We start from the raw sequence: 27,043 nt of genomic DNA on the forward strand, positions 1-27,043 counted from the left end.
TACTAGGTGTGCTGCGGATTAAACATAAGCAAGTATGTATGGTCGTTCCCCCCGAGTTACGCTGTTTACAGTGGGAAGTACCTCATCCAAACTCGGTCCAGGATCATATGAGGTCAGCCAATACCAAACCAGTGCATCGGGTAGGTTTTAGGTGGAAGCAAGTTAACAGAGGTGTTATTTAAACCAGTTACATCAATTGATGCTGTAAGGTTAAACGTAAATGGAACATGGCAAAATGAGCACTGTTTAACTCACCAACTCAATTAAGGTGTTTGGAGCGACACCACTGTTTGATTAGCTCTGGTGGAGAGAGCAACATTTAACCAGCATGGAACGGTAATGAATACTGTGTTTTTAAAGATCCACTTAGATTAATTTAGTATTATAGTCAAGTAACCATATAGCACCTTTTCAGATCAGCAAAAACGTCAACAGCTAGGCTACTTTTAAGCAACGCTATAATGCTCTCAATCTTTAATTTCTTTCAGATGGCTATGCACCATTTCTATCATTAACCAAGAGACGGACATTGTTTCACCTATCTAATGATGAGTTGACTACCCCAGGCCCAGGCCAGTACAACTCCCTGCTTAAGGTGATATAGAAATTTGATTGAAAATGGAGTAGATCTTCTCCATATTTTGAGTTGCACACTGTCTCCTATTGATACAAATTATTACCATCACTGCCATGTAGGGTCATGTTCCTGGAGGAAAGAGTCTCCAGAATCGCTCAAAACGCTTTGACGAGGTGCCTCCAGATATCCCAGGCCCAGGAGCATATAATCTTCCCCTAACAATTGCATCTAAACATGAGGACACCTCACGAAAGGAGAATATGAAATTGGTATGTAAACACTCACAGAGAGCACAACTGTAAGACTTAAAATTGCATACCTGAATGACTGGTTTTAATGAAATCCCCTGAACCCTATGTGTAACACCTTGCTTTCTCCTCTACACTGTAGGCCGTGCCTAATCGCATCAGGTTTATTCAACAACCTGACATACCCTCCATCCCATCTCCTGGGCAATCTTATGGCTATGAGGAGAACAGTCAGGGACTGCTTTCCAAACAGACACCTCCAGAAAGGGATGCCACACTGGGACCTGCTTTCTACAAGCCACTGCAGGTGAGAAATGTAGTCTCACAGAGTCCATACTCTCTCTTTGTCTCACTCTCTCTCCCTCTCTCTCTCTCAAACACACACACACACACACACACACACACACACACACACACACACGCACACACACACACACACACACACACACACACACACACACACACACACACACACACACACACACACACACATTTATCTTCCTTGTTCTCCCTCTATTTACAACATAAAATAGGAAGTGTGTGCCAACGGTATGAGAGTGGTCCATTAGCAGCAACATATCTAATGCACCACCGGGCCTCTTAATTTGCCAGAATCTATTTCCATTGCTAATGATGGTCAAGCCATTTTAAAAGTCACAGAGCACAATGTTAATCCATCCTGATGTCAACAAAAAGGGCCATTAGTAATTATTCTTTAAGTTATATTACAATATTCACTTACAATAATGCAATGCCTGCTGGTCTTGGCTTCAATTAAATCATATTTCATTTGCTATTGACTAACCAAGTCAACAATGTCCTTGAGGTAGGTTATGTCCGCTGTGTGTGCCAGACAGGAAGAGCTCAGTGATTTACATTTATTAAAGGAGCATCAATTTCTTGCTTTCACTCTTTCTCCCTCTCCCTCCCACTTGGCTTGGCATTCAATCCTCGGTTTGACTCAGATGATTCGGCAAAAAGCTTTTGATGCTATGCAGTTGATTGGCCCACTAAGAGCCTGCAAAAATAGCATTTTGACTTCTTTCCAGTTTTCCTTTATTCCCTGTGTGTTGGTTTATTTGTTTAGTCTTTTGGAATGTGTTTGGATGAAGTGACAGGCTCATGGGTGGTCTTTTGTTTGAAAACCAGTATTCATACTTCCACCTTCTTTTTAATTATTGTCTCATCCCTCTCTCAGGTAGATAACTCATCCTCTCTCAAGTACAAAGGAATCCATTTTGGAAATATGACTGGGAAACGCAAGGAACAGAAGGTGATAGATGGCCCTGGCCCTTGTCATTATGACCCTGATGTGTAAGTAATCTCTAAGTAACCTAACTTCAGTAAAATCAGCTGTCCTATTCAGTAAAATCAGCCATTAATACTAACTACAGACAAACTGAGGCCTCACAGCAAAATAAACTGTGTAGCCTCCAAGCCCTAATAAAAGCTTAATACTGGGGACAAAACCTTGTTCTTGGAGGGACATTTGGTTTGACTTCTTTATTGACAAGTTTGTATTTAATGGCTCCTTCGAAAATTTGAGTGAGCAGACATTTTCCTTGAATGTACTGCATTATAAATTACTTTGGTATTTGACTGTGATAATTTGACTCTGTCCATGGGGTTAGTGGAGGAATGTGTGGCAGGAAAAATACTTCAGGTGGAATTATCTTTGCTCTAAGCTTATGGGGCCTGTAAACTAGTACGGTTTTAAATTGAATACATCTGAAACCAAAATGTCTTGGTGGCCTGTCACTCAGAACGCCAGATTAAGAGAAAGCTTAGGTTACCCTTTGAGCACTTCTTCAAAGGTAATGTTGTATTTTGGTTTGCCACAGCAGATGAATAAAATTGAATTTATTTCCAAAACCTTTGCCAGTGACACGTGTCGGTGTCAGAGAATCAGAACTCAAACTAGAGCTCTAATGCTTGTCGGGTCAGCCCCTTACCTACGGCACCATCCACAGCAGCTCTTTTCTTAAGATGAAGCAGATGGGCTCTTACTAAGCATTTTCCCATGCTATGACCCGCCCATCAATAGATAGCGAGGGTAGAAAAAGGCATTGACAGCTCTGTTGCAGGAAGAACACTGGCAACCGCACTCATCACGCCCCCACTCTCTGTAATTGAGACAGGAGACAGAATGTATAAATCACATCTCCCGGCTCTTTTCTCCAGGCTCTCTGCTCATACACAGATATACTGTATGGGAGCAGATTTATCATGCCGAGTGGATGGAAAGCAGGGAGATCGATCGCGTTGAGGTCTCCTGTGCTGGTGACTGATGGTCTGCCGTTGCTTTTCTCTGTCTGAATAGGCATAATGCCACTTGCTGTGAGAACGTCAACGTGAAGAAAGAGAAGAGCAGGGCGAAGCTGGCCATCCCTCGTTACCACGAAATAGTCCCCCTTCAGGAAGAGAAGAAGGTGATCATCTCTCCCTTTTTCTCTCTCTCTTTCTTTCTTAACCAACTCCCACTCTTCTCCTGGAATCCTCATACTGATTTCAGTCATCCTTAATGAATTTCTGCGCTTCAAGTGTTGTTTTGGGTCGACCCAACGAGCTGCTTTACCTCCTGAGATATAAGGCATGAACGATGAGAACAAGGCATAAAAATGGGATCACTGTCCTATTAGCATGGGAATTAGTGGCATCACACAGCCTTATTATTTTCAATGATTTACCATAACACCTCTCTTTCACACATTTTAAGGCAACAGAGATTGAGATCAAAATGCCAAAATGCTGCTTGAAACAGTGAAATGTTTGGCTAGGTAAATGTTTTTTTTTCTCTTTAGCAGTAGGGAGGCTCTGTAAGTCCACTCTCAATGCTTACATCAAACAGATCACTGTAAAAAGTTGCTTTTTTGTGGCTATACAGTTTGTAGTCTTGCTTTAACATGTGTGCAGAATAGGCATGTTAGACTCTTAGTCTGCTATAAAAAAATTGTTGTGTACCTGCCAACAAACATACATGCATTTTCATCATTCGCCTTGACCCAGTTTCTCTGTGGATGGATCATAATTGAAACTAGCAGGATGTGATGCCCCACCAGAGGGCGCTAAAGCTCAATGTATAAATATTTGTGTGTCAATATTCTAACGTGTTTCATTTGTGCCAAGTGTTGACTGCTAATGCATTTTTCCGTTAAATTCTGACTCAGTTATGCTGCAGAGAGTCACAATCTGAAAAAATAATAAGAGTGAATAACTGATCAAATGATATCCATATTTAATTCAGTTGATGGCACAAGCTTCATTTCGGCATCATGCAAGATAGTTAACCGAAGTGATGATCACTAGTATAGTTGTGGAGTCTCTCCCATCACTCTGATGTCCTAACAGAGGTGTAATATCAATCAGAATACAGCCAAAGCCAGAATGTGAAAAGAAAAGAAAAAAGACTAAATCACAGGTGGTACTGTTTTCTTTAGGGGACTTTGTTTCCGTTGCGTTTAACATTACATGACAGTTTCATATATATATTTATGAAACGCTAGTAGACACAGATGGTTACAATATGGAAAATCCATATTCATTTTAGGTCTGATCCCCTTTCCTCAACCCCATACTTTGGCAGGAAAGACATCTCATTTGATACAGTTGCATTTGCATGTCTGTATGATAATCTTGCCTCAAGGGTGCATCGTTTTGCCAGCAGAGGACAGCAATAGCACTATGACTGATAATTACTTGAATTCCTGTTTTCATGATTCAGAAAATGAAAACTGGGTTGAAAATAGTATCATACTGGAAATAAGTGACAGTAATTGGGCCACCAAAACTCAGAGTAAACATTAACGTTTACTGTTAGCAATAAAGTGCTCAGAACCATTTTGGAACTATGAAGCCTTCCTTAAGAAAAGTGGTATGGTTTTCACCGGGTACCTTTGCCATGTTAGTAGCGAGATAGTATTGAAGAATCTAGTGGTATAGTAATAATTGGCATCTTGGGCCCTTACCTCACCTGCACCCGGTTTATGAAGTTGTTTTTTATGAAGTTGTGTTTTTTTATGGAGTGCTCTGAGCCAGTCTCCACTGCATCCATGGCCCATGCACGTAAGGGGCCACAAGCCATGCAGCACCTGCGGTGTGACCCTCCCTCCCTCCGCTCCGCTGGAGGCCCACTCCCACTGCAGTCATTAGGCAGCTTTGGCTTTCTTACCCAAGAGCAGATGGGTCTGTGCTGACCTTACTCCAAGAGACGCATCCATAAAGATGTATTGATATATACCTTTTCTCTCGTGCGGCGAGAGTGCAGGTTTGACACCGAAGGTGTTGGACGAGGTGCTGTGCAGTAGGACGGATCCGACGGTGGCAGGAGGGGCTAACACTGATGCTTGTGGTTGTTAGCAATCGTTAAAATCACAGGTGTGGCGAGATGCCTATGCTAGCAGTTCCCTCCCAGACACCGTTCCACCTCATTTACTTTGATAAGCCTCTCTTGCAAATTTGTTGGTGTAGGTTTCGCTGCGGTGGGGGGTTGTGGGTGTAAGGTGTTTGTGTGTTTGTTTTCCTTTGTTTCAGAAAGTGTATGACCTCACTTGCCTCTCCTTTCCCCCTTCCCTGTAAGCTGACATTAGTCTTGTGGACTGTAATTGCCTATAAATCATGGTGTGGAGTGCCATGTGGGACAGTCTTCCCAGGGAAGGTGAGAGGGGACAGGGAAGAGGTGCAGCGTAATGACCGCCTCCGCACAGCACTCTAATGTCTGATCAGAGGAAGGTTATTCTCCCTCTGACAATCTCTCTCTCCCTCTCTCGGTCTGCCTTTGATATTCCTGTCCCTGTCTTTGTCTGTGAGGTTGAAGCTCTTCATCTTTGTAATTGAGTGTTTGACAACTTCAAGAGAAAAAAAAGGGTCTGGGTTGGAGCTTGAAGCTGTGAAAGATATCCTGCAGGCCATATATTCTTGATCAATCAAACCGCATTGATCATCTGTGTGTTTCCTCGTTATTTGCTCTCTGTTGTCTTTCAGGGTGTGCCAGGACCTGGGCAGTACCACATTAAGAGTCAGTTTGAGAAGCCCAGCACCCCATACGGAGCCCCCCTGGTCTACATCCCTCCCTTCCTCTCCCAGGCCCAGGTGAGCATCTGTTTTTTTTTCTTCTTTTCTATCCTCCTTTGATCTTCTCTTGTTTCAGCGCACTTAGAACTAAAGGCCCCACGCTCTCTCTTTCCTTGTCATGTTGCGATACCGTCAGAACATCTGTTGGCTGGAGGAGTGCGGTGCCGGAAGAATTGATTTGAATTCGATTGGCGGATTGATAGACAGCTAAAATGGACGCGCTGACAGGAAGTGACAGGCGAACAGGGAGATGGCTCAAAAGGGTTGCCATCTGTCTTTATTCTGGTGGTGTGAAGCGGGTTTGACACTTAATATGCCCCTTGGACACGATTGAGATTGCCATCCAGTCTCACCCACCCATCTCTGTCTCACGGTGCCCTGCGCAGGGGAGCCGAGGAGGTCTTTCCAGATGTGCTCAGCACATGACTGATGATGGCGGCTGGGAGAGAAATCCAAACCTAATGACCTTTTCAGTGTTTTGATGTGGGATGGGATAGCTGTGCTGTGGCGAAATTGTTTTTTAGGTTTTTTTTTTCACTCAGAATGTGCAGAGGTTTTTGAGACAGACGTCATGTGGTTGTCTTCTTATTTGAGGTGATTTGATATGACACTCCAAACCTGAGGTTATGATTCTCTATGAAGGACTTCTTTCCTGACACTCAGGCACCCTCACACACTCCCAAGTAACTGCCACATGGTACTGGTGTCGCCATGATGAAAACCCTTCAGTCTTATACACACACCAGACAGAAATGCTTACAAGGAGTGAGAAAGTGCTGAAAAAAAAACTCTCTGACCTTTTTTTCCATCTTATTTTTAATTAGATTATTTATTTTCAACATTGGCACAAGCTGCGGTCGCCTCTGATCTTCCATATGAACTCACTGGTGCCAACCTGCGAGGTGCTCCCGTGTCTGAGATCAGACAGTCGGCTAGTGGCTCCAGCATCTGATGGGGCCCCTGTGGACGCCTAGAGAGAGTGTGAGGGGGGGAGGGGGGAGAGAAGTGGAGCAGCTGGAGCTCAGCCTCTTTCCTTGAGAATTTATCCACTTATGATTATTAATCAGACGCTTTCTACTGCTCGTGTTGAGGCTAGATCTGAGCCGCAATTCCCACAGTCCACATGAGTTAATGCAGCACTTTAATGCAATCTGGCACATTCAGCCTTGGCTGTGTCCTGTGTGGAACAACTCGTAAGAGCTCTATAATTCAACAACTCATTACTAATACACACACACACACACACACACACACACACACACACACACACACACACACACACACACACACACACACACACACACTTCTTCTTCTTTTACTCCCCCTCACCTTAGCCTTGTAGCATTGAAAGAAATGCATTGATCGTCTAGTTCTTTTAGGTTTTAGGGGAAAACCACACACGTGAGAACTTCTGACCTTGAATTCCTTCAGGTGATATGTCCCTGGAAGTCGGATGCCCTTGAGTGTCGCTTTATAAGATGTAGACAATTCTTACTAAGTGAATGCCTCAGCTTGGGTTCCTGACATTGAAACAGAGGGAATGGATTGTATATCATGGTGACTTTCAGGGTGAACCATTAGACTCTCCAAGGTGAACCTTTAGACAGTTGGAGAGTGAAAGCCATTCAATCAGCACTTTCCTAGTTTCCTTTTAACTTTATTTGGAGGATTTATCTGTTGATATAACTTTGTGCCGTACACTTTATTTTAATATGCTGGTGTTTTAAACGTCAGATCATAAAACAGTTTAGGTCACAGTCACAGTGGCTCTAATGGATGATACATCATGCTGTTTGGTTTGACTCACAGCGCTTTACCACGGCGAAGGAAGTAGCGCCCCCTGTTGGTGCCTACAATGACCCGCGCTGTGCACTGGAGCTGCTGAGCAAGACCAGTAGTCTCAAGAAAAGCCCGTTTGGATTGACAGCCGTGCGCTTCGTCTCAGAGAAGAGGAAGCCGTCCACTCCAGGTTTGTTTTTGTGTCCTGAGTCTTTAAGCATTTTATCAGGCCCATCTCCTCTAGGCTGTCTCTTTTATTTCACCTTAGCAGGAGACTTTTAAAAAAAATAGTTTTTATGATTATCATGCAAACAATGGTAACAGTGTTGCCACCCACTCACTGCAAAGATGTCAATGACTCAGTGTTGTGTGCCTATAAAATACTTTTTGATTAAATGAATGCAGAGGAAGAAAACACAGCAAAAAGCCTGCCACCTTAAAGTTACTATGGATGAGGTACATTTTGCATTGTGTAGATACTCCGCCACAGTACTACTTAAACATGCCTTTTTTGCTGAAGGTTAGTTTGTGCTCAAAATGAATTCTGTCAAGGTAAAATTAGAGTAAACACTGAACCATGTAGCAGTATTCCCTTCCACCATTTTTGGATTGTTTTTCTCTCCTTGCCTGTTAATGTCATTTCCATTGCAGGCCCTGGTGCATATAACGTGTTTGACTACGGGCTTGCGCAGGAAAGCATAAAAAAGGCTTTCTTGGAAAGCACGAGGAGAGGGGCATTTGGCTCGTCGGCACGCCGGAGCCCCTTGTTCTTCAACAAGTCAGACATCTACGATCCTGGGCCGGGCCAATACAAGGTAGGGCTGAAGCTTGTCTTATGTGGGTTGGGTTTTGCTCACCAAAACACTGCCCTGGTTTCAGATTTGAATACGATGCTCCGTGCTTTAGGTGGAGAAGAAGACTGAGGAGCAATACAAATGCCATCAAACCGCGGCATTTAAGTCAGAAACAGAACGTCTGTCAACCTCGACGATGATCCAAGTAAGACACAGAAAAGCCTTTGAAAACACCGATTTTCCATACAATTGGACCACGTGCTGATGGTTACTAAGCCATCTGTCATTAATGCAATGTTCAACCGACCACCTCCAATGTTGGAATGACCATTTCTACATTAACGTTTGACAAAATCAGATGCTTTGATTGAATTAACAAACATTTCCTTGCCATGTTTACTCTTACACCTTGGCACTTTTAGTGTGAGTGATGTCTCCCTTGAAGGATTCTGCTGCATGGCGAGAAAAATACAGCTTGAGAACATGTAAACACATAGCAGAGTGCTCTTCTCGTTTTAAAACTGATCAAACATGAAATTGTTGTCGGACTCTGTGTGTGTCATCACATTTCTAGCGTCTGCCTCCCCACAGACCAAACAACTCTCAGTGCCTCACTATGTCTTTCCTACCTGTCAACAACAGTATGTTTTCCCACTGGCAAAATCAGAGGCAGCTGCCACTGCCATTTGGCGCATAGACCATGTGTTTTCAGGCTGTCAGAATTTGGTTGTGGCGAGGTCTTGTTTACCGGCTTGTACTTTATTATGAAGAACTGGTTACCATGGTGAGGGCCTTCTTCTCTCCAGTCCAGGCGACATGTTGTGGTAGTGGGGTGAGATGCGCTTGTGACATGAAAGAGCCCGGGGCTTCTTCACAGTGGGTGGAAGAGGCTCCCGTTGTCTGTTTGAAAACGTCTTGTATCTTAAAACTGTGACTTTTCATCAGAGGTAGGAACCTAACCATACAAACTGCTACCTTATAATGCTCTTACTAGTATCAATCAGAGCATGCAATACGTTGTCTTGAGTGGTTAAGTGATCCTGGTTTAAAAGACTCTGTGCAGGCTGTACTCTTATGTGGTGTTCTGTTGAAAAGAATTGCAGTTCTCCAGGTACAAGCTGAAGTTGTTCCTATCTCACCCACTGACAACATAGTTAACTTTCCCTTTCTCAGTTGTCAGCTCGGGGGAAAGGCATCTCTTGGGGATGTGTGTTTAAGGTGAGCGGGGGCCCTGTGACTTATTTACCCATGCAACAGACACGTCTCAGCACTAAGCTTTTCTGTTTGATGTGAGAGCCGCACACTCCATTTGAACCAGTGGAGCTTCGGATTTCAGTTCACCGCGCCCTCCTACCCATTCTGTTGCAGATGTGTTGTTTTCAGTGTCTGCGTTTGACACGAAGCGCCCGGGCAGCAGATGCCTGGAACACAGGGAGGCGCATCAGCATCATAGCTGCTGATGTTGGAGGAGCTGCACTGTGGGAATAATAAACATCCTCTATCAATAGGCAGTCTCAGCTGGCATCAACTCTCCCTGAGCGTCCCCCTACTTTGAATAGCAGCACTACATTCTGTTAACACCAGCAACCCATTCCACACAATGCATCCTCCCATGTTGATCATTTGTAGACCCTCATACAAGCAGACACATAATTAATATCCCTTCCGTCATGTAGCTCCTCTTATTAATTGCCTTTAACAGTCATTAAAATATGCACTTGGCACTTGGGGTAGGTCTAATAATGACTGTAGACCTTTCATTAGTAGAGGTTAGTGTAGAAATGGCTCTTTTGATGGAGCTGTGGAATTGGCTGCAGTAGGTAATTGCTCATTCTGCTCTTGAAAGAGGTGTACATTTTTAAAGTTTTTCCCCTGTAGTGTACCAGAAACAGATATAATGGCTGCACTTTTGAGAGCATAAAATCAAAGAGGAACTATGTCTCATCTCACGAAAAACGTATGCAGTTGTCAGTCAGGATTATGACTTTGTGCTCTGTTGATTTATGGTATGGTGTGTCCCATTATCTACTTACTTAAAGGTCAGTTGAGGTCACTTCATTTTCTTGTTCAATTACATGTATACCATATAAATGAGATTTGTACAGTCCAGGGCTGGTGTAATGATCCCTACAGTTCATGCCAACCCAATCTTACACCCTACAACATTACAGTTATGTGTCAAGAGAGGTGCATTTATGACTCACCCAGATTCTTGTACACTTGGGCAGTTCAGAGACACAGAGTTGTTGTTTTACATACTTTCTTGAACGCTCCCCTAGTTCTCTTCCTTCTCTGTGTGAGGTGCCCCACATAGTGCAGGATGTAAGGGCTCAAATAATGCAGCGCCTGGCCCCCCCCCCTCAGCACAGTTAATGAAAAACCCTGAGACGCCTTAGCAGTTAACAGCACAGCATGTTCCACATGCTTCTGCGTCCCACCGCGTCCTATATTAAAAGTGTCTAATCATTGCCTAATCAGGCTTTTCTGTCATGTTGATTCCGGGAAAGGGTGTGGAGAAGGGCCTTTCTCTGTCACTGTCCATCTTTTACTTGTGTGTCTGTCAAAGTAGCGTGAGGAGATAGGAGGTTTTCACACTGTGCAGTGTAAATATTTTGTTGATGTTGACGTTGTGGTCACGAACAGACGAAATATGGCATGCCATTAGTGCCAGAATCATTGTCAGGTGAATTGAGCACACAGGAATACAACCATAAATGGTCAAATATGCTAGGGCAGTTAGGTTAACGTTGAGAGTTATTCCAACTCATTCCACTCCATTTGAGTAATATTTGAGTATATTGTATCTGAGAACATGGCTTATATTCCTTAACATAGTGTAACCATTTTTCCCTTTAATTACTTATTTTCCAAAACAATGTGATGGCAATTCTTCATTCAACTCACAAGCCCATTAGATAAGACATCGACACTGAATATTGTCTTTCTCAGTGAGAGTCATTAATAATATGAGCAAGGCCTGGTAGGCACTACTGCTAGTAAAAGAGGCTAGTTTCATTACACCTAATGTCTCAAAAGGCTTTCTACACACCGCATTATGGCAAAGTCAGAATAGCATGGCATCAGACCCAGAGACGCCCTTCATATAAATAACGCCCATTTACTGTCAGTGCGAATAGCAGGACAGCCACTAACAGGAAATGACAACCTCAAGGTGAGGCATCAGCATCAGTGATGACAAGGGTAAGGAGGAGGAACAAATAATTTGTTCCATGTTTTTTTTTTGGTTCTTCTTTAATAAGACTTGAGAATCATTATTCATTCAGTTAGAAGGCCGAGGAGATAATAAGCCTCACTAAACATACATTTATCGAACAAGCATTACATCGATTCATTCAACCATCCCCAGAGGAGATGGATGAAAAGGGGTGCTGAGATCCGTGGGTGAAATTATACCTGCCTAGCTATTAAAAGTTTTTGGATGTAGGTGTGATGGGTTTGTGGTAGAGCCTGGGTGTGATGGGATGTATGGCGCGGAGGTACAAGGTCTGACACTAGACGCTGAAGGATATAGATATGATTGTCAGTTATAATGTGCGTAATAGGTCTAGGCTGTCCGTTCTCATGAGTACTGCATAGTAGCACGTCCACCCCGAGGCTTCAGGTGCCATTTTAGCCTTTTTTTTTCCTGACAGAGAGGGAGAGAGGGAGAAAAAGAATTAGAAATACGGTGGTCTTTGGTGGACAGTGTCGACGGAGATGGCGGTAATGTCCTGCGGCGGCCGTATTGACCTCCTTTACTGACAGCTCTTTCCCATTAATGTTTTTTATCGAGCTGAGACCTTGGTCTGGTGGAACGCCAGAAGGTACAGATGCCGCACTGTTTCTGCACTAGTTTCACTGGGCCTCAGAGACAGAGCTGAGAGTCCATTTCATCTGCTTTTTCTATGAGGAAACATGAAGTACTGAATGTGCTGTATTTGAGAATATGACCAATGAATGGTATATTGTAGAGGTGGTGGATTTCTGTCTTTATTAACACAATAGTTTTTTCTTTATCGTTTCTTTATGTGCAGCTGGCTTATTTGTCATTTTTGATGGTTTGTTTACAGTGTGTGCCCGATGCCCATTAGTGGTAGGAGATTGTCGAAGGTTCAAAGGGCAGCTTTTGTCGAATATCTCTTTTCCCTGGCCTTGTTATTTTCCAACTGACCAGATCAAGGAGAGCCTGCCGTAAATCAAATAAAAAAAAGTTTGCCCAGCAAGCTTGTGGCATCGCCAATTTCTTTTCCCCCACACCCATATCCTAATGAGTAGGAGAGAGAACCTAATTAGGATACTGGGCCTTGTCATCCATGCAGGAGTCAATTAGCGTTTGATTCAGGATCTTTGTAGGCTTTCACACAGGGTGAGTAGCCCTCCTCCCCCAAAACATAACAAGCACAAATACTTTTAATTGACACATAATGTGCATTTATTCAACACCACTTGTTGGGTAAGGCTGGCTAATCATACAGTTGCTGCCCCTGTGTTACTATGCAGATAGGACGTTATTATCCCAATGCAGTCCACAGTCTATTATACATAATGAGCTATCATCACTCATTAGGGTGTGTGGGCATGGACAGTGTGTGTGTGTGTGTGTGTGTGTGTGTGTGTGTGTGTGTGTGTGTGTGTGTGTGTGTGTGTGTGTGTGTGTGTGTGTGTGTGTGTGTGTGTCTGTGTCTGTCTGTCTGTCTGTCTGTCTGTCTGTGTGTCTGAGTCTGTGATGAGAAATTGATATAAAAGCATTCTTTAAAATGGCCTTGCATGGCAAACCTACACATTTATTTGCTTGGAATGGCCTGTGTGGAATTCATTACGGTCTTTATTGTGGGGAATGTATCTTTGTTGGAGCAGAGATCACAAGCTCTTTGAAAGACTTTGCTCATGCTGTGAAGTTGCAATTTGCCATCCATCCAATCCCCCCAGACAAGAGGGTAAAAAGATGCAGTTTGCAGAAAACATCGCCTGTAGGCCCTTATAAGTGAGAAAATCAGTAGCGAGGCAAAGAAAGAAATAAGTGTTCAAAATAACATAAGTCTTTAAAATAAAATAGCGTCTTACATATGCAGCAACTGTCAAGCACCTTGCATAGGATGAGAGTGCGAAGGCTTGTAGTGTGAAAATCGACACCTGTAAATGTGTCACATACTACCAAGGTGAGAAAACGGCATTCTTTACCATTCATTTCAAGAAATCTGTCACAATGGATAATATATATTCTACAATAAGGGCCCGTCCACACGGAACCTGGATTGCCTGAATACGGAAGGAAATGTTGTCTGAACGGCCTCTCTTCCACACAAACCCAGCGGATTAGGTCACTGAATCCGCAACCTTTTGAATCCGTCTCCAGAGTGGGTAGATTCGAAACCCGCCAGTGGATCCGTGTTCGTGTGAACACACGATCCGCTGTTGTTAAAAAGCTGGCTAGGAAAGGGATGACATTAATCCATCACTGTTTAATCTATTTTTATCAGACCATTGTTCAAAACCGGTTTTTAAAAGTGTCAGCAATAGCCTATATGAGCAAATCTGACTGACAAAGATTTTTATTATAGACTGCAGTTTCAAAAAGGTAACTTAACACAAATGATGTTATGGCGAAAAGCGCAAATCTAACTAGTCCTGTTTGAGGGCTGTGGTAACAGTGATTTCAGGTGGTAGAGAAGTCGTTCAGCAATCGGAAGATTGCTAGTTGGAGCTCAACTTCTGTCTTCTCTCAGTTTATGCGCATGCTCCATGACGTCTTTACAGCAGATTCAACCACTCCCTTCTGCTCCAGCGTTTCTGTGTGGACGCGATAAAAAAAAGTACCGGATCCAAAAATGTTTCCGGATTAAGGCAATCAAGTTTCCGTGTGGACGTGGCCTTACATTCACATTGAACGTTGGACGATTTGTGTGTAAATGTAGCCATTCGCAATAGATTGCGTCAGCGCCACCCCAGTGCGTGTTTTCTTAATTCTCTGTAAACAGGCATCTCTCCTTCCACCCAATAGTGTCTGTGTCTGTTTGCGGGCCAGTAGGCCTGGCTCCATCTGCCAGGCTCAGCCACATGTGGGAAACAGCTGTGTGGAGACAGCTGTGCAGAAGCAGGTGAAGTTTGGGGAGAGGAGCCGAGCCGCCACAGGAGGTGGGAGCACGATGTGAGGTGCCCACTAAGTGTTTACTGAGCCAAGAGCCTGGAGCAGTCCGCCACATACAGCAGAGGCTTTTCTCTTTCTTATTTCTCTCTCTCCGCTTCTCTCCCCCCCCCCCCCTCTCTGTCTGTCTGTGTGTATACTCTCTCTTTCTGTCTCTCTTTTTTCCTCTCTGTCCTACTGTCTATCTCTTTTTCTCTTGAGTCCATCTTGTAGCCTGCTTCTTCAACACGGCCCATCTTGTCTGAATGAGTCTTTCTCCTCATGTAAAGCTTTTCCTCCTCATCCTCTTATGCTTCCAATCTGTCTGTTCACTCACCAAACCTTAGCTATGCAAGCTATTGCACCAGCCAGGCCAGGGGGAGGGGTGAAAAGGGGAGGCCAAATGATTGACCATATCGACGTGGTTAATCTCTGAACCCTGATGGCTCCCACCCCTGTGCCCCTTCCATGGGGCTACTGATTTTCTGACAGTTTATATGTTACTCTGACTGTGAATGAGTCCACACACACACACACACACACACACACACACACACACACACACACACACACACACACACACACACACACACACACACACACACACACACACACACACACACACACACACACACACACACACACACCCTGCCACACAGATCAACTCTGACTGTGAATGAGCCAACACACCCACACCCCCTGCACACACAGATCCACTCACTTTCTTCTAGCTTTATTATCCATCTGAAACCCCATCCAGGGCCTGATAAACTGACCAGGAGTAGAGCTGTGCCGACATAAACGAAATCCTATAGCAAACTGTAATTATACTTGGGGAGGGGGCTAGTAAAGAATGTTTCCAGAATAGGAGATGTATTAATATAACCAGACATGTGGGGGACATGTGTGACGATTTAGACACCTTGAAGTTCATTATGGAGGTTTAGATGGATAACACACAGGTGTTTTACCAGGGACTCGACGCACGTGTGAAGCCAGAGGTTTTGTGTGCTTTTGGCCTAAGTGTGAACCTTAAATGGTTGCCACATAAGCCACAATGCATTGAAATTATCCCTTAAAAGAAAAGAAAATAGAGAAACATCAGGCACTACAGTCGTATGAAAAAGTTTAGGCACCCCTCTGAGGCTGCATTATTATTATAATATCACCGTGGTATATAATCAATTTGTCTAGTTATCACTAAGAACTGGGGTGTTTTCCAGACAAAGATATTTAATGTAACGGTATTTAGTTGTGTGAAATGAAATCAAATGTGAAAAATAGTCTGTGCAAATATTTGGGCACCCTAATAATGTTGTTGATTTGAATACCTGTAACTACTCAGTACTGATTCATTGCAACACATAATTAGTCTGATTAGCTTGTTAAGCTTTCAATTCCATAGAAAGGTGCATCCAATCATTAGAAAAGGTATTTAAGGTAGCCAATTGCAAGTTGTGCTTCTCTTTGATTTTCCTCTGAAGAGTGGCAACATGGGGGCCACCAAACAACTGTCAAATGATCTGAAAACAAAGATTGTTCAGCATTGTGGTTTAGGGGAAGGCTACAAAAGGTTTCCCAGAGGTTTCAATTGTCAGTTTCCACTGTGAGGAATGTAATCAAGAAAAGGAAGGCCACAGGCATAATTCTTGTTAAGGCCAGAAGTGGCAGGTCAAGAAAACTATCGGAGAGGCAAAGGCGAAGGAAGGTCAGAATGTTCAAAGACATCCTTCTGACCACCTCCAAAGACCTGCAAGATCATCTCGCTGCAGATCAAATCAAATCAACAATTTCAACATCGCCCAACAATTCAACGCACTTTGCACAAAGAACAGCTGTATGTGAAGAGTGATGCGGGAGAGGCTATTTCAGCACACACGCCACAAATATGCTCGCTTGAGGCATGCAAAAGCACATTTGAACAATCTAGATTCATTTTGGAACAAAGTGCTGTGGACTGATGAGACAAAGATCTATTTGGTGGCAACAAGAGGCGTCATGCATGGCAGCAAAAGAACACAGCATTCCAAGAAAAACACTTGCTGCCCACAGTCAAATTTGGTGGGGGGTCCATCATGCTGTGGGGCTGTGTGGCTAGTGCAGGTACTGGGAATCTTGTTAGAGTTAAGGGGCGCATGGATTCAACTCAATATCAACAAATTCTTTAAAATAATGTTCAAGAATCTGTTACAAAGTTGAAGTTACGCCGGAGTTATGTGTTCCAGCAAGACAACAACCCGAAACATTACTCAAAATCTAATCTACCAAGGTATTTATGCAGAGGATAGGCCATCCCAGTCCCCAGACTTGAATATTATTGAAAATCTATGGGAGGACTTGAAGCGGGCTGTCCACACTAGGCAGCCATCAAACCTAACTGAACTGGAGGTGTTTTGTTAGGAGGATTGTCCAAAATACCTTCATCCAGAATCCAGACACTCATCAGAGGCTATAGGAAGCGTCTAGAGGCTGTTATTTTTTCGCAAAAGGAGGCTCAAGTAAATATTGATGTGATTTTTGTGTTTGGGTGCCTAAATGTATGCTCCTGTCTAATTTTGTTATAATGGATATGGCATATTTTCTGTTTATCCAATAAACCTTATTTCACTGCTGAAATATTACTGTGTCCATGAAGTATTATATATATGACAAAGACGTTACTGATCCAAACGCCCAACAATTTATAATTTAAAATAATGGAAATGATTGGGGGTGCCCAAACGTTTTCATATGACTGTATTGTGTAAGCCTCAAATGACAAATACCTAGTTGAAGGATTTTAAGGTGAACATCACATCAACATATGAGTTTCCCATAAAAAGGACTGCATGAGTTGGACTATGTATCGTAGCCCGACCTATTATCCCGCACGACCTATTATCCCGCAAGCGCTGGTACACGTTACTTAATATTGATTTCGGTGCCATCCAGGATCGCGGATTTCGGAAGACTTAAGTCCCTGCCCAAAAAGGGTATTTAAATTAGCTTGGTAGCAAAAATGGCACATATACAGCGTATTGAAGTGTATAAGATAGTGTTGTAATACTGCGTGTACAAACCAGCCTGATACAAATAGTAGAATTTTGATTTTGCGACGTTCGGTGTAAATTCTTTTTCTTGTTGAGCTTTATTTCCAACGGCATTTTAAATCAATGCGGGATAATAGGTCGTAGCCAACTTTGTTGCCATTTCGCGACTGTACAAAACAAATCGGAAAATACGGTAAGAAATGTTCCTGCTGAGAGTCAAACAAGACTTCGTGCATTGTCTACACACCTGTCACTTGTGAAATATGTAAGGTTGATTCATTAAACCATATTTATATTGATAAAAACATATTTGTTAAGTGGATTTTTTGGTGGCCCGCGGGATAATAGGTCGCGTTACGATACGTAAGTCATTTGAATATGGTATGAATGACGTGACTATCTATCCCTCTGTCAGGACACCCCCCCGGCCAGCCTGTACAATGTCCGGGAGGCCTATGACAAGACCTATGGCCGCAAACACTACTCAGCACCCCGAAACAAGGACGCCCAGAGGAGACAGGGGTCGTTCCTGAGTGCCACACCCCGAAAGTCCTTCTTCATGCACCTTGACACCGATGTCCCAGGTACCCTAAAACAAATTAATGTTCCCTGTGTTGCTCACCATAACAGGACTCCTGCATTCAGTCATTTCATTTTCATAGCTTTTAATTTAAAGTAGATGTGTGAAATGTATGTGCCTGTTATATTCGCTGCTTTTGACCTTTCGTTTTACCAGATTTGACAGCCCTTATCTAATGTCAATGTAGGCCATGATCCATCTCACATTTCTTGTGCAGTTAGCCAAATATTTACATCAATATGACGTTTCCGCTTGCAGGAACTGTTTAGCTCCTTGCATGTATAGGATGTGTGAAGCCTTGAGGTGTCTGAAAATGGGAGAAAAGACAGCTACGTATAAATACAAACATCACATACTACCAAAGTGAGAAAACTGCGAAGGCCCTGATACCGTCATGGCTCTACTGCTTGACCTCTTTTACTATTTACTCCTGTTTTACTATTAACTGGCAGCTTGAGGTTAATCACAAAAAACAAACATCAACACTGTGTTGATGTTTAACGGCATTGGATTAGCCAAGTGCTGTTTTCAGGAAAGGATACCGGTTAGTCACCTGAAGGAATCATACACATTCTTTACCCTTTACTTTAAGAAATCGGTCTTAATGAATATTATGTACAGTATTCTACACTAAAGTTCACTTCAAATGTTGGACAATTTGTGTGTAAATGTAGCCATCCAGTAGATTGTATCACCGCCTCCCCAGTGTGGGTTTTCTTAATTCCCTGTAGGAAGTCCTCCTTCATATGCCCCCACTCCGTCATCCCAGGTTCCCTAAAAAAACACCGTAACACACATGAGTCATTTCTGTTTTCATGGAAGTGTTTAATTGGAAGGAGATGTGTGAAATGTATGTGCCTATTATATTCGCTGCTTTTGACCTTTCGTTTCATCAGATTTGACTGCCGTAATCTAATGTCAATGTAGGCCAAGAGCCATATCCATTTTCCTGTGCAGTTAGCCAAATATTTACATCAATTAGACGTTTCCCCCCTGCGCCTGTTGTTTCAAACTGGAGAGTTTCATCACTTCTTTGGAAAAATCACACCTCTCCCCCTTGTGCCCAGGCCGTCACCTGGCGCTTAATAAAAGACTGATTTGCATTTAAATAGATTTGACTGTTTGCAAAGTTTGCAGTCAAACACATGGGTAGTTCATTTCACCTATTACGTTATTTGCATTTTCCAGACTTGTGTGTGTGTCTGTGTGTGTGTTCATCTTTCACCTCTCATCTGCTGCCTTGCTGCATCCCTTCCTTTGATGGGAGGTTGATTAAAAACACATTTTCAATCAGCATTTTTTTTTTTGACAGGTGCCTCTTGACACACCCTCCAAAAACTGTTGCCAGTCGTAATGGGGTGCACGACTTCCAAATGTGCTCCAGGTTAAAACCGCAGCAGTGAGTGCAGGAGTGCAATGCAACAGAGCTCATAATACAATCAGGTTTTTTCCTTTTCCATCGCTGTAAGCAGCGTTGCAGGTGCTGGGCACCACACTTTAATTTATTTATTTTTTGCTCTGGGAGAACCCCTCCTATAAAACCTCTGATTAATTATGACTTATTTCTGCCGAGAGAGAGCGAGAAATAATAATTGAGAAGGCCTTTCTCTCTCTCGGTGGAAATGTCACACGGTACGAGGTTGGCCATAATTACTCGAGTCCGCTCCCTCTCTGCCCCTCCATCATTCCATAACCCTTATCAGTCCCTGGCCGAGGCCCACACCATTCAGCTCTCACCCGTCCAAAATGAAAATATGGGTTCATTCATTCAAACACATGTTATATTGATTCTTTCAGGATATGGGGGGAGGGGAAAAAACATTAGGACTCTCTTTTACTCGTAACTTTTTTTTCTCCCTCTCTCTCTCTCTCTTTCAGGACCGGGTCACTACAGCCCAGAGATCAAGTCCAGTGCCAAACTGGCACTAATCGGGTCCCGCGAGGACCGCTTCAAGAGTCAGAAGGACACGACCCCTGGCCCGGGCACCTACCAGGTGAGTCTGTGGTGGATGGTGGACAAGTGCCTGTGCATAAACACTGTCTACATGGGATGAGTTCAGTAGTCAGAGATGAAACACTGTCATCATGGAATATGTTCAGTAGTCAAACAGGAAACACTGTCATCATGGGATATGTTCAGTAGTCAAACAGGAAACACTGTCATCACGGAATATGTTCAGTAGTCAGAGATGAAACACTGTCATCATGGGATATGTTCAGTAGTTAGAGATGAAACACTGTCATCATGGGATATGTTCAGTAGTCAGAGATGAAACACTGTCATCATGGGATATGTTCAGTAGTCAAACAGGAAACACTGTCATCATGGAATATGTTCAGTAGTCAAACAGGAAACACTGTCATCATGGGATATGTTCAGTAGTCAAAGAGGAAACACTGTCATCATGGAAAATGTTCAGTAGTTAAACAGGAAACACTGTCATCATGGGATGAGTTCAGTAGTCAAACAGGAAACACTGTCATCATGGGATATGTTCAGTAGTCAAACAGGAAACACTGTCATCATGGGATATGTTCAGTAGTCAAACAGGAAACACTGTCATCATGGAATATGTTCAGTAGTTAAACAGGAAACACTGTCATCATGGAATATGTTCAGTAGTCAAAAAGGGAACACTGTCATCATGGGATGTGTTCAGTAGTCAGAGAGGAAACATTGGCATCATGGGAGGTGTTCAGTAGTCAAACAGGAAACACTGTCATCATGGGATGTGTTCAGTAGTCAGAGAGGAAACATTGGCATCATGGGAGGTGTTCAGTAGTCCAGTTTTGAAACCTTACAAGAGCAGAGCATTTAAGACTGAGATAAGATGATAAAAAATCTCAGAGGCAAATTTCTCAACGCTGTCACAGTCTAAAAATGATTCACGCAGCGATACAAATGTTGACTTTTTAATACGCTACCTCAAATCCTCAAGAAATGACATATTACATGAGTCAGTGATATCTCTCGCTTTAGTTTCACCTAGCTCCTCCAGCCCAAATTAAGTGAATCTGTTCAGGAATGTCATTTCCAGTATGTGCACACACATGTTAACAGAAGACGTTCAAAAGGAAAATCCACCTGAATGTCATTGCGTGTGTTAAGTGTTTTTGGCACTCTTCTTGATTATGCAGAGATGAAATTATATTTAGCCGCGTGGGGCTCTGCCTGTCTGTCAGAAAGAAACAGCAGTGAATCTAAACTCCCAGTTGCTCTGTGCTGTTGGACAGTAGAGGGTGATTGGCCTGGCCTTGACCAGCCTGCTGGTGCTACAGTGAGCAGATTGGAAGAGAATGTAAGGACAAAAGAATGCATCCGTCTGTCTGAATCTGCCCAGTCAGTCCTCTGTGTCTGCGTTTGCCAGTAACTGGTGTGTGTTTGTGAGCATCGCACATCCGTGTGCTAGATAGCCCTGGTGAGCTGATTGGCTCGAACTGTTGTTGGCCGTGTCGTGCTGTGAAATGGCAAGAGCAATGATCGGGGGACACGCGTGTCTCATTTCAGTTGTAGTAATCTTTGACTTTCATACAGAGGCTTTATGACATACACTGCAGTAATATACTGTGATGTGTAGAATATAACACAATTTAAGTGACTGCCACAAGATTCTCAGAAATTGACAGTTTTTTCTTCAGCTCTTCTCTTCTGACTGTGCAGAGCAATTAAAGGGAAGTTGCAATCCATTATCAGTGCCCGTGTCGGTGAAACGATTGCTGCTCTAATGACTGTAGATTTATAATGGGCAACGGCTTATCCTCTTTGCCAGATGCACCTGTGCGGTGTGTTATGTGCTGTCAGTAGTCCTTTATCAGCTCACACTGACACCTAAAAATATTCTCCTAGGGTTCACCCCCGTGCGTATAATTGCTATGTTTTGCTAAGTAGTCTGTCAGTATGTTGGACACTGTTGAGAACTGGAGACACTGGTGTTTGGTTTGTTTTTGGTGTGAGTGGAGAGATGTCTTGGTTTTACCCAGGGCACTGGCATTTTTGGCAGGTCATGATCACAAATTCCACACATGGTCTAACAAGTGGAGAGAGTGTGTGTGAGTGAGAGAGTGAGAGAGAGAAATGCCCTTTTCCCTTCTTTTTTTTCTTTCTTCTTAATCTTCTCCATCTGCCCTTTTGTTCCCTCCCATGATCCTCCCTTTCTCCTTAAAAGTCGGGTGCCGTCGCCCTGGGTTTGATCAGCCCTCCGAGCTCCTACTGCGCCCCGTTCCCCGGGTGCCCCATTACCATGCGGCGGTGAACCTGGGGCCCGGCACCTCCCGCACACTGGGGGCATCCCAACGCTGAACCTCCACAACCAGATCAATAATTATCTGAACGCCGCACCCTGCTTCATCCCCACGCACCGTCACGCCAGGCATACAAAGCGCAAACCCTCCGCTGCCGTCTGCCGCAAGAATACTGATGAAGTGACGCAAACTCAAGCATGTACGCATACGTGTGTGTGTGTGTGTGTGTGTGTGTGTGTGTGTGTGTGTGTGTGTGTGTGTGTGTGTGTGTGTGTGTGTGTGTGTGTGTGTGTGTGTGTGTGTGTGTGTGTGTGTGTGTGTGTGTGTGTGTGTGTGTGTGTGTGTGTGTGTTGTGTATTTGCGGGGGATCAGGCTTCCCAGGCCCAATGGAGGTGAGTTTGAGGTCAGGCTTTGAAGTGCCACTCAGATCACCTCAACTCCTCCAACTCACATACACACACACACACACACACTCACACACACACTTCCCAGCTGTGCATGGTGGAGCTGCCTGATTCAGTACACACTGCCTCCATAGCCTCTGCGATCAGCACACAAAGCGTGTGACAGAGCAGCCTGCCCAGCATGTTTCTTTATTCTCGCTCCAGGCTCCCGGAGTGTTTTTTTTTCTTTCTTTCCACTGGCCATATTTCAGCAGCGTGGACAGCAGAAAGTGAAGTATTTAGATTCATTGGCCATCGGTAAGTGTCATCAGGCTCTATCAGGGGACTCTGCAGGCCAGCAGTGTGCAGCTCCTGCCAGATCAACTGGACAGAGAAGTGGTAATAGTTTTATGGCCTGGAGTTATTTACCATCCAGCGTTCTCAAAGTGCAGAAATGTTTCCTGTGTTTTTCTGTTTAAGGTTTCGTTATTTCTGGGGTCATTGCAAGTCCAGAGTGACACGATTGTGGCTACTCATATCCAGGGTTTCTTTCCCCCTCCTCCTCACGTTCTCAACCACTCTATACATCATATTTGACCATAGGATAACATCTGTCCAGAGTACCGCAGAGCTACAAGAGAAGTCCATCCTGACCAAGACTGCTACAATTGTCTTTGATCCTGTGTCTCAAGTGTGACAGCCCTGTCACAGTCATCTGTGAGATACCAGCAAATCCAGCCGCTTTCTCGTTGTTCAACTGGATGTGGTGAAGATTGAGTCATTTTACATCACATCTTCTAATATTTATCCTGTATCAGTGATGTGTTTCCATCGTTTCCAAAACATAATATTAGATTTTGTATAACTTCAGCAGATATTCAATCTGTTAAATAAATACAAACATTGTAATGCTTTGGGGTTTCTGCAGTGTGGCGATTCCATGTGAATTTTAAGACCAGTGTGGGAGTTAGTGGCCTTTACATGACATTGTGCATGCACGGTCTGTTTTCATGTCGAGATGTGAGACTCTGTTGATGTCTGTCAGTGTACATCACAGGTCAAGGGTATGGCAAATGCCATGTGAAAGAGCACATTGACAAGAGCAGGGGAGATCTTGAAAGAGTGAATAAATCAGGGCAGAAATCCATATGGATTTACTTTTGTTGTTCCCAAGAGTGCCATGTCATCACTATTGCTCAGCCCCTCCTTTGCTACTGATGCCCTCCGCTGTTGTTTTCCCCTCTTCCTGTTTTTCTTTTCTGTGGTCATCTCCTTTATTGATGGCCGGCTCCTGGCTGTAGGACATGGTGTCTCCCCTCTAAAGGGACTGGCTTGAGGGGGCGCAGCTCGCTCGCTCGCTGAGACTGCCGCGCCCAGAGCAAGAGGCTCGTAATGTCTGGCTCGCTGTTTTAAACACACTCACGCAAGCAGCCATTATGGAAATGACGCCGGAGCAACTTCACTCTGCCAGCATTAAATTTAGAGACTCATCGAAAAACGTGCGCGCATTATCACTTAACAGCGCTCTTGAGCGCGACCCCGGAGCCTGACCTGCGATGATGATGATGATGATGATGATGATGATGATGATGATGCTGCTGCATGAATTCTCTGTGGGTCTCACTTCCTGCTCTGTCTCTCTCCCTCTTTCGTTCTCTCTTCCACAGCTCAGCCCTGCAGTCTTGGACACGGTGCTCAAAGGCACGTTCAACGTGACCCTACATAACCCACTGATGGCACAGAGCCCTGCCCTTAGGCCGCGCAACGACATTTTGGAGAACTTCTCCATCCACAGCACATAGTGCCACGTTAAAGCTCACCGGACACCACCAGAGGAATCCCACATGTGGGGGATAATTTCATTGCATTTATAATCTCGATTCTCTTCAGTGGTCACTTTTCATCCATGAAAAATGAATAAATGATAAAAAAATAAACAACTCAAGAACTTCAGTCTGTGAGTCTGTGTTGTATTTTTTTGTTTTTGTTGTTTCTCTTCGACCGTTTTACCACCAGTGGTTTGATGACTGTGAGGGGAATGAATTAGGTGTATTGATCTGCAGACACAGAGAGCTGGACATGTTTACAGTTTGACCCGTAATTAGCCCATTTAAAGTGAACAAAATGGAAAGGCACTGCTGGTCGTCTAGCTGTTTCAAAGCATTAATCGTATTGATTGATATAAAAACATTACCGAGCTTGTTGTTGGTGAAAATACCCAAATAGATAAACCTCATACCATTTATACATTATACAATATAATTGATCAATTATCTATTTATCTGTCCATACACCTTTTAATCAGCACCCCCTTTCTTCTAGAGAACGTGTGTGTGTGTGTGTGTGTGTGTGTGTGTGTGTGTGTGTGTGTGTGTGTGTGAGAGAGAGCTGTGTGGGTGTTTTTGTGTGTGTGTGTGAGTGTGTGTTAAAAGTATCGAGGCTTCTGAGCAGGTCTGTCTCCCTTGGTATCCTCTTATATGTCCCCAGCAATCATAAAACATTCATTAAAACATCCGGGCTCCGTCACACTTGCGCACTCATGACAGGCAGAGTGGCGATGTGCACCCGATGCATCTCCATCAGCAAGGAAGCCAAGCAATGAGAAGGCTCTCAATTTGGCCAGAAGCTAGGAGAGGTGACTGAGCACAGAGGCTTTATGATACGATCGCAACAGCCTGTGGAGAAATATGATGAGTTAAGCGTGGAAAAAAAGTAGCAGGGTCTTCTTCCCTTTAGTGAAGTTTGAGCATCAGTGGCAAAGTGATGGGTGTCCGGATGCAGACAGGGTTTCTTCGATCACGATAACTTTATTCATAAGCCTTGCGGCTCAAACTGAGAAAAGGAATATCCTTTTATTTGCAAGTTTCAGGCCTGGCTTACGCTCCTCTTCAATAATCTCACCTTTTGGTACCATTTGGATGGACAAGAACGTGTCATGTTTTCCAAATGATATTCAGCCTTTTTCAAAGAGGCAGCCTTACTTGAAAACTTGGTAATATTTGTGTGTTTACTGTGGGTGTGCTCACAACAGTCAGTTTGCCATGGCTGTTATGGGCATAATTCATGTCTTTTCAGCTCCTCCACATAAGATGCATGGTGAACTAATTCAATAACAATATTGACTTTGGCTGACATCTTTTCCATTGTATCATTATCGGTGTGACTACGGCAGGAGACAATTAAGCGAAAGTGAAATGTGACTTGTGAAATTAATGCATTCCTCTGTATGCATAAATCATACAATTCATTATCCATATTTGCTGACGACCACAAAGAGGTGTGAAAGTCACATAAAAGAGCCATAACTTATTTACTAATTTCCACTCTAATAAGATCTCCTCGTTAATCAATGGTTACTCCGCCCTTGTGGAGTTGCTGTAGTCCTTGTCTATTTCCAGGCGTGGAGCCCAACACAGTTATAATTTAACTTTGCTCCTGCTCTAAGTGGTACGAAAAACCTTCCTGAGGGTATAAAGAGGTTTACAGACCTGGATGCATCCTTATAAAATATTTAGTGTAGCATATGTTTGCTCTCCATGTTAGGGCAGACAGCATTTTGAACCCGAAGAAAGGCACCTTGTTGGGGACTTTCTAAAAATATATATAACTGTGTGGGCTATTACAAAAGATCTAAACCATCGTGAATGGTGTCTATTTCAACCCCCCTCAAAATACCACCAAATTAATCTATTGGCCATGATGTTGTCTTTACCTTTTTATCACGGTGAAGGTGTCCATGTAAGTAATGCCTCAAAGACATTTACAGGACATTCACATAGGTATGTCCTTATTATGTTGGCCTTTTAAGCACTGCAGATAATCCATGGTGCCTTTCGGAACACGTAAACAAATGCCAGCGTAAAGAAATGATTTATCCTTCTCCCCCCTCTCACATGATCACTCAAAATAAATCACGTGGGTTATTAGCTTATTCAGATGGTTGGATCAGCTTTCTTCGGCGCCCATAAATTCTCGAGTTGAAAGTGCAGGGGGGCAGTTTGGGGAGAGTGCAAAACAGCTTCCGAGTGACCGCTCATAAGTCCCGTAAACAGAACGCTGATGGTAGTCGGACATCTGTTTACCTGCAGTCAAACGCGCTGTCTTCTGTTATTGCCTTGAGACAGCTTTGCCACACCCTCTGCCATGGCATTGTTCGTCAAAGCCTTTTAATCTAATTAGGCATTAAGCCCCTATCATTATTTAGCAGACTGAGCGGG

The 27,043-nt window shown here is 43.6% G+C and overlaps 1 protein-coding gene across 1 annotated transcript; it reads left to right on the forward strand.

The window, feature by feature from the left end:
- Positions 1-34: 34 nt before the first annotated feature.
- stpg2 (sperm-tail PG-rich repeat containing 2) lies at positions 35-24,628 on the forward strand (the record flags this gene model as incomplete). Its single annotated transcript, XM_080852642.1, has 13 exons — positions 35-140; positions 489-595; positions 697-846; positions 968-1,141; positions 2,024-2,139; positions 3,146-3,254; positions 5,806-5,913; positions 7,705-7,864; positions 8,326-8,489; positions 8,581-8,673; positions 18,037-18,205; positions 20,080-20,195; positions 24,494-24,628. 13 exons carry the CDS (start codon positions 35-37, stop codon positions 24,626-24,628), a joined length of 1,707 nt encoding a protein of 568 aa, XP_080708768.1.
- Between the last annotated feature and the right edge of the window lie 2,415 nt (positions 24,629-27,043).

The sequence above is a fragment of the Sprattus sprattus genome (assembly GCF_963457725.1).
Source record: "Sprattus sprattus genome assembly, chromosome: 15".
Classification (NCBI taxonomy): Eukaryota; Metazoa; Chordata; class Actinopteri; order Clupeiformes; family Clupeidae; genus Sprattus; species Sprattus sprattus.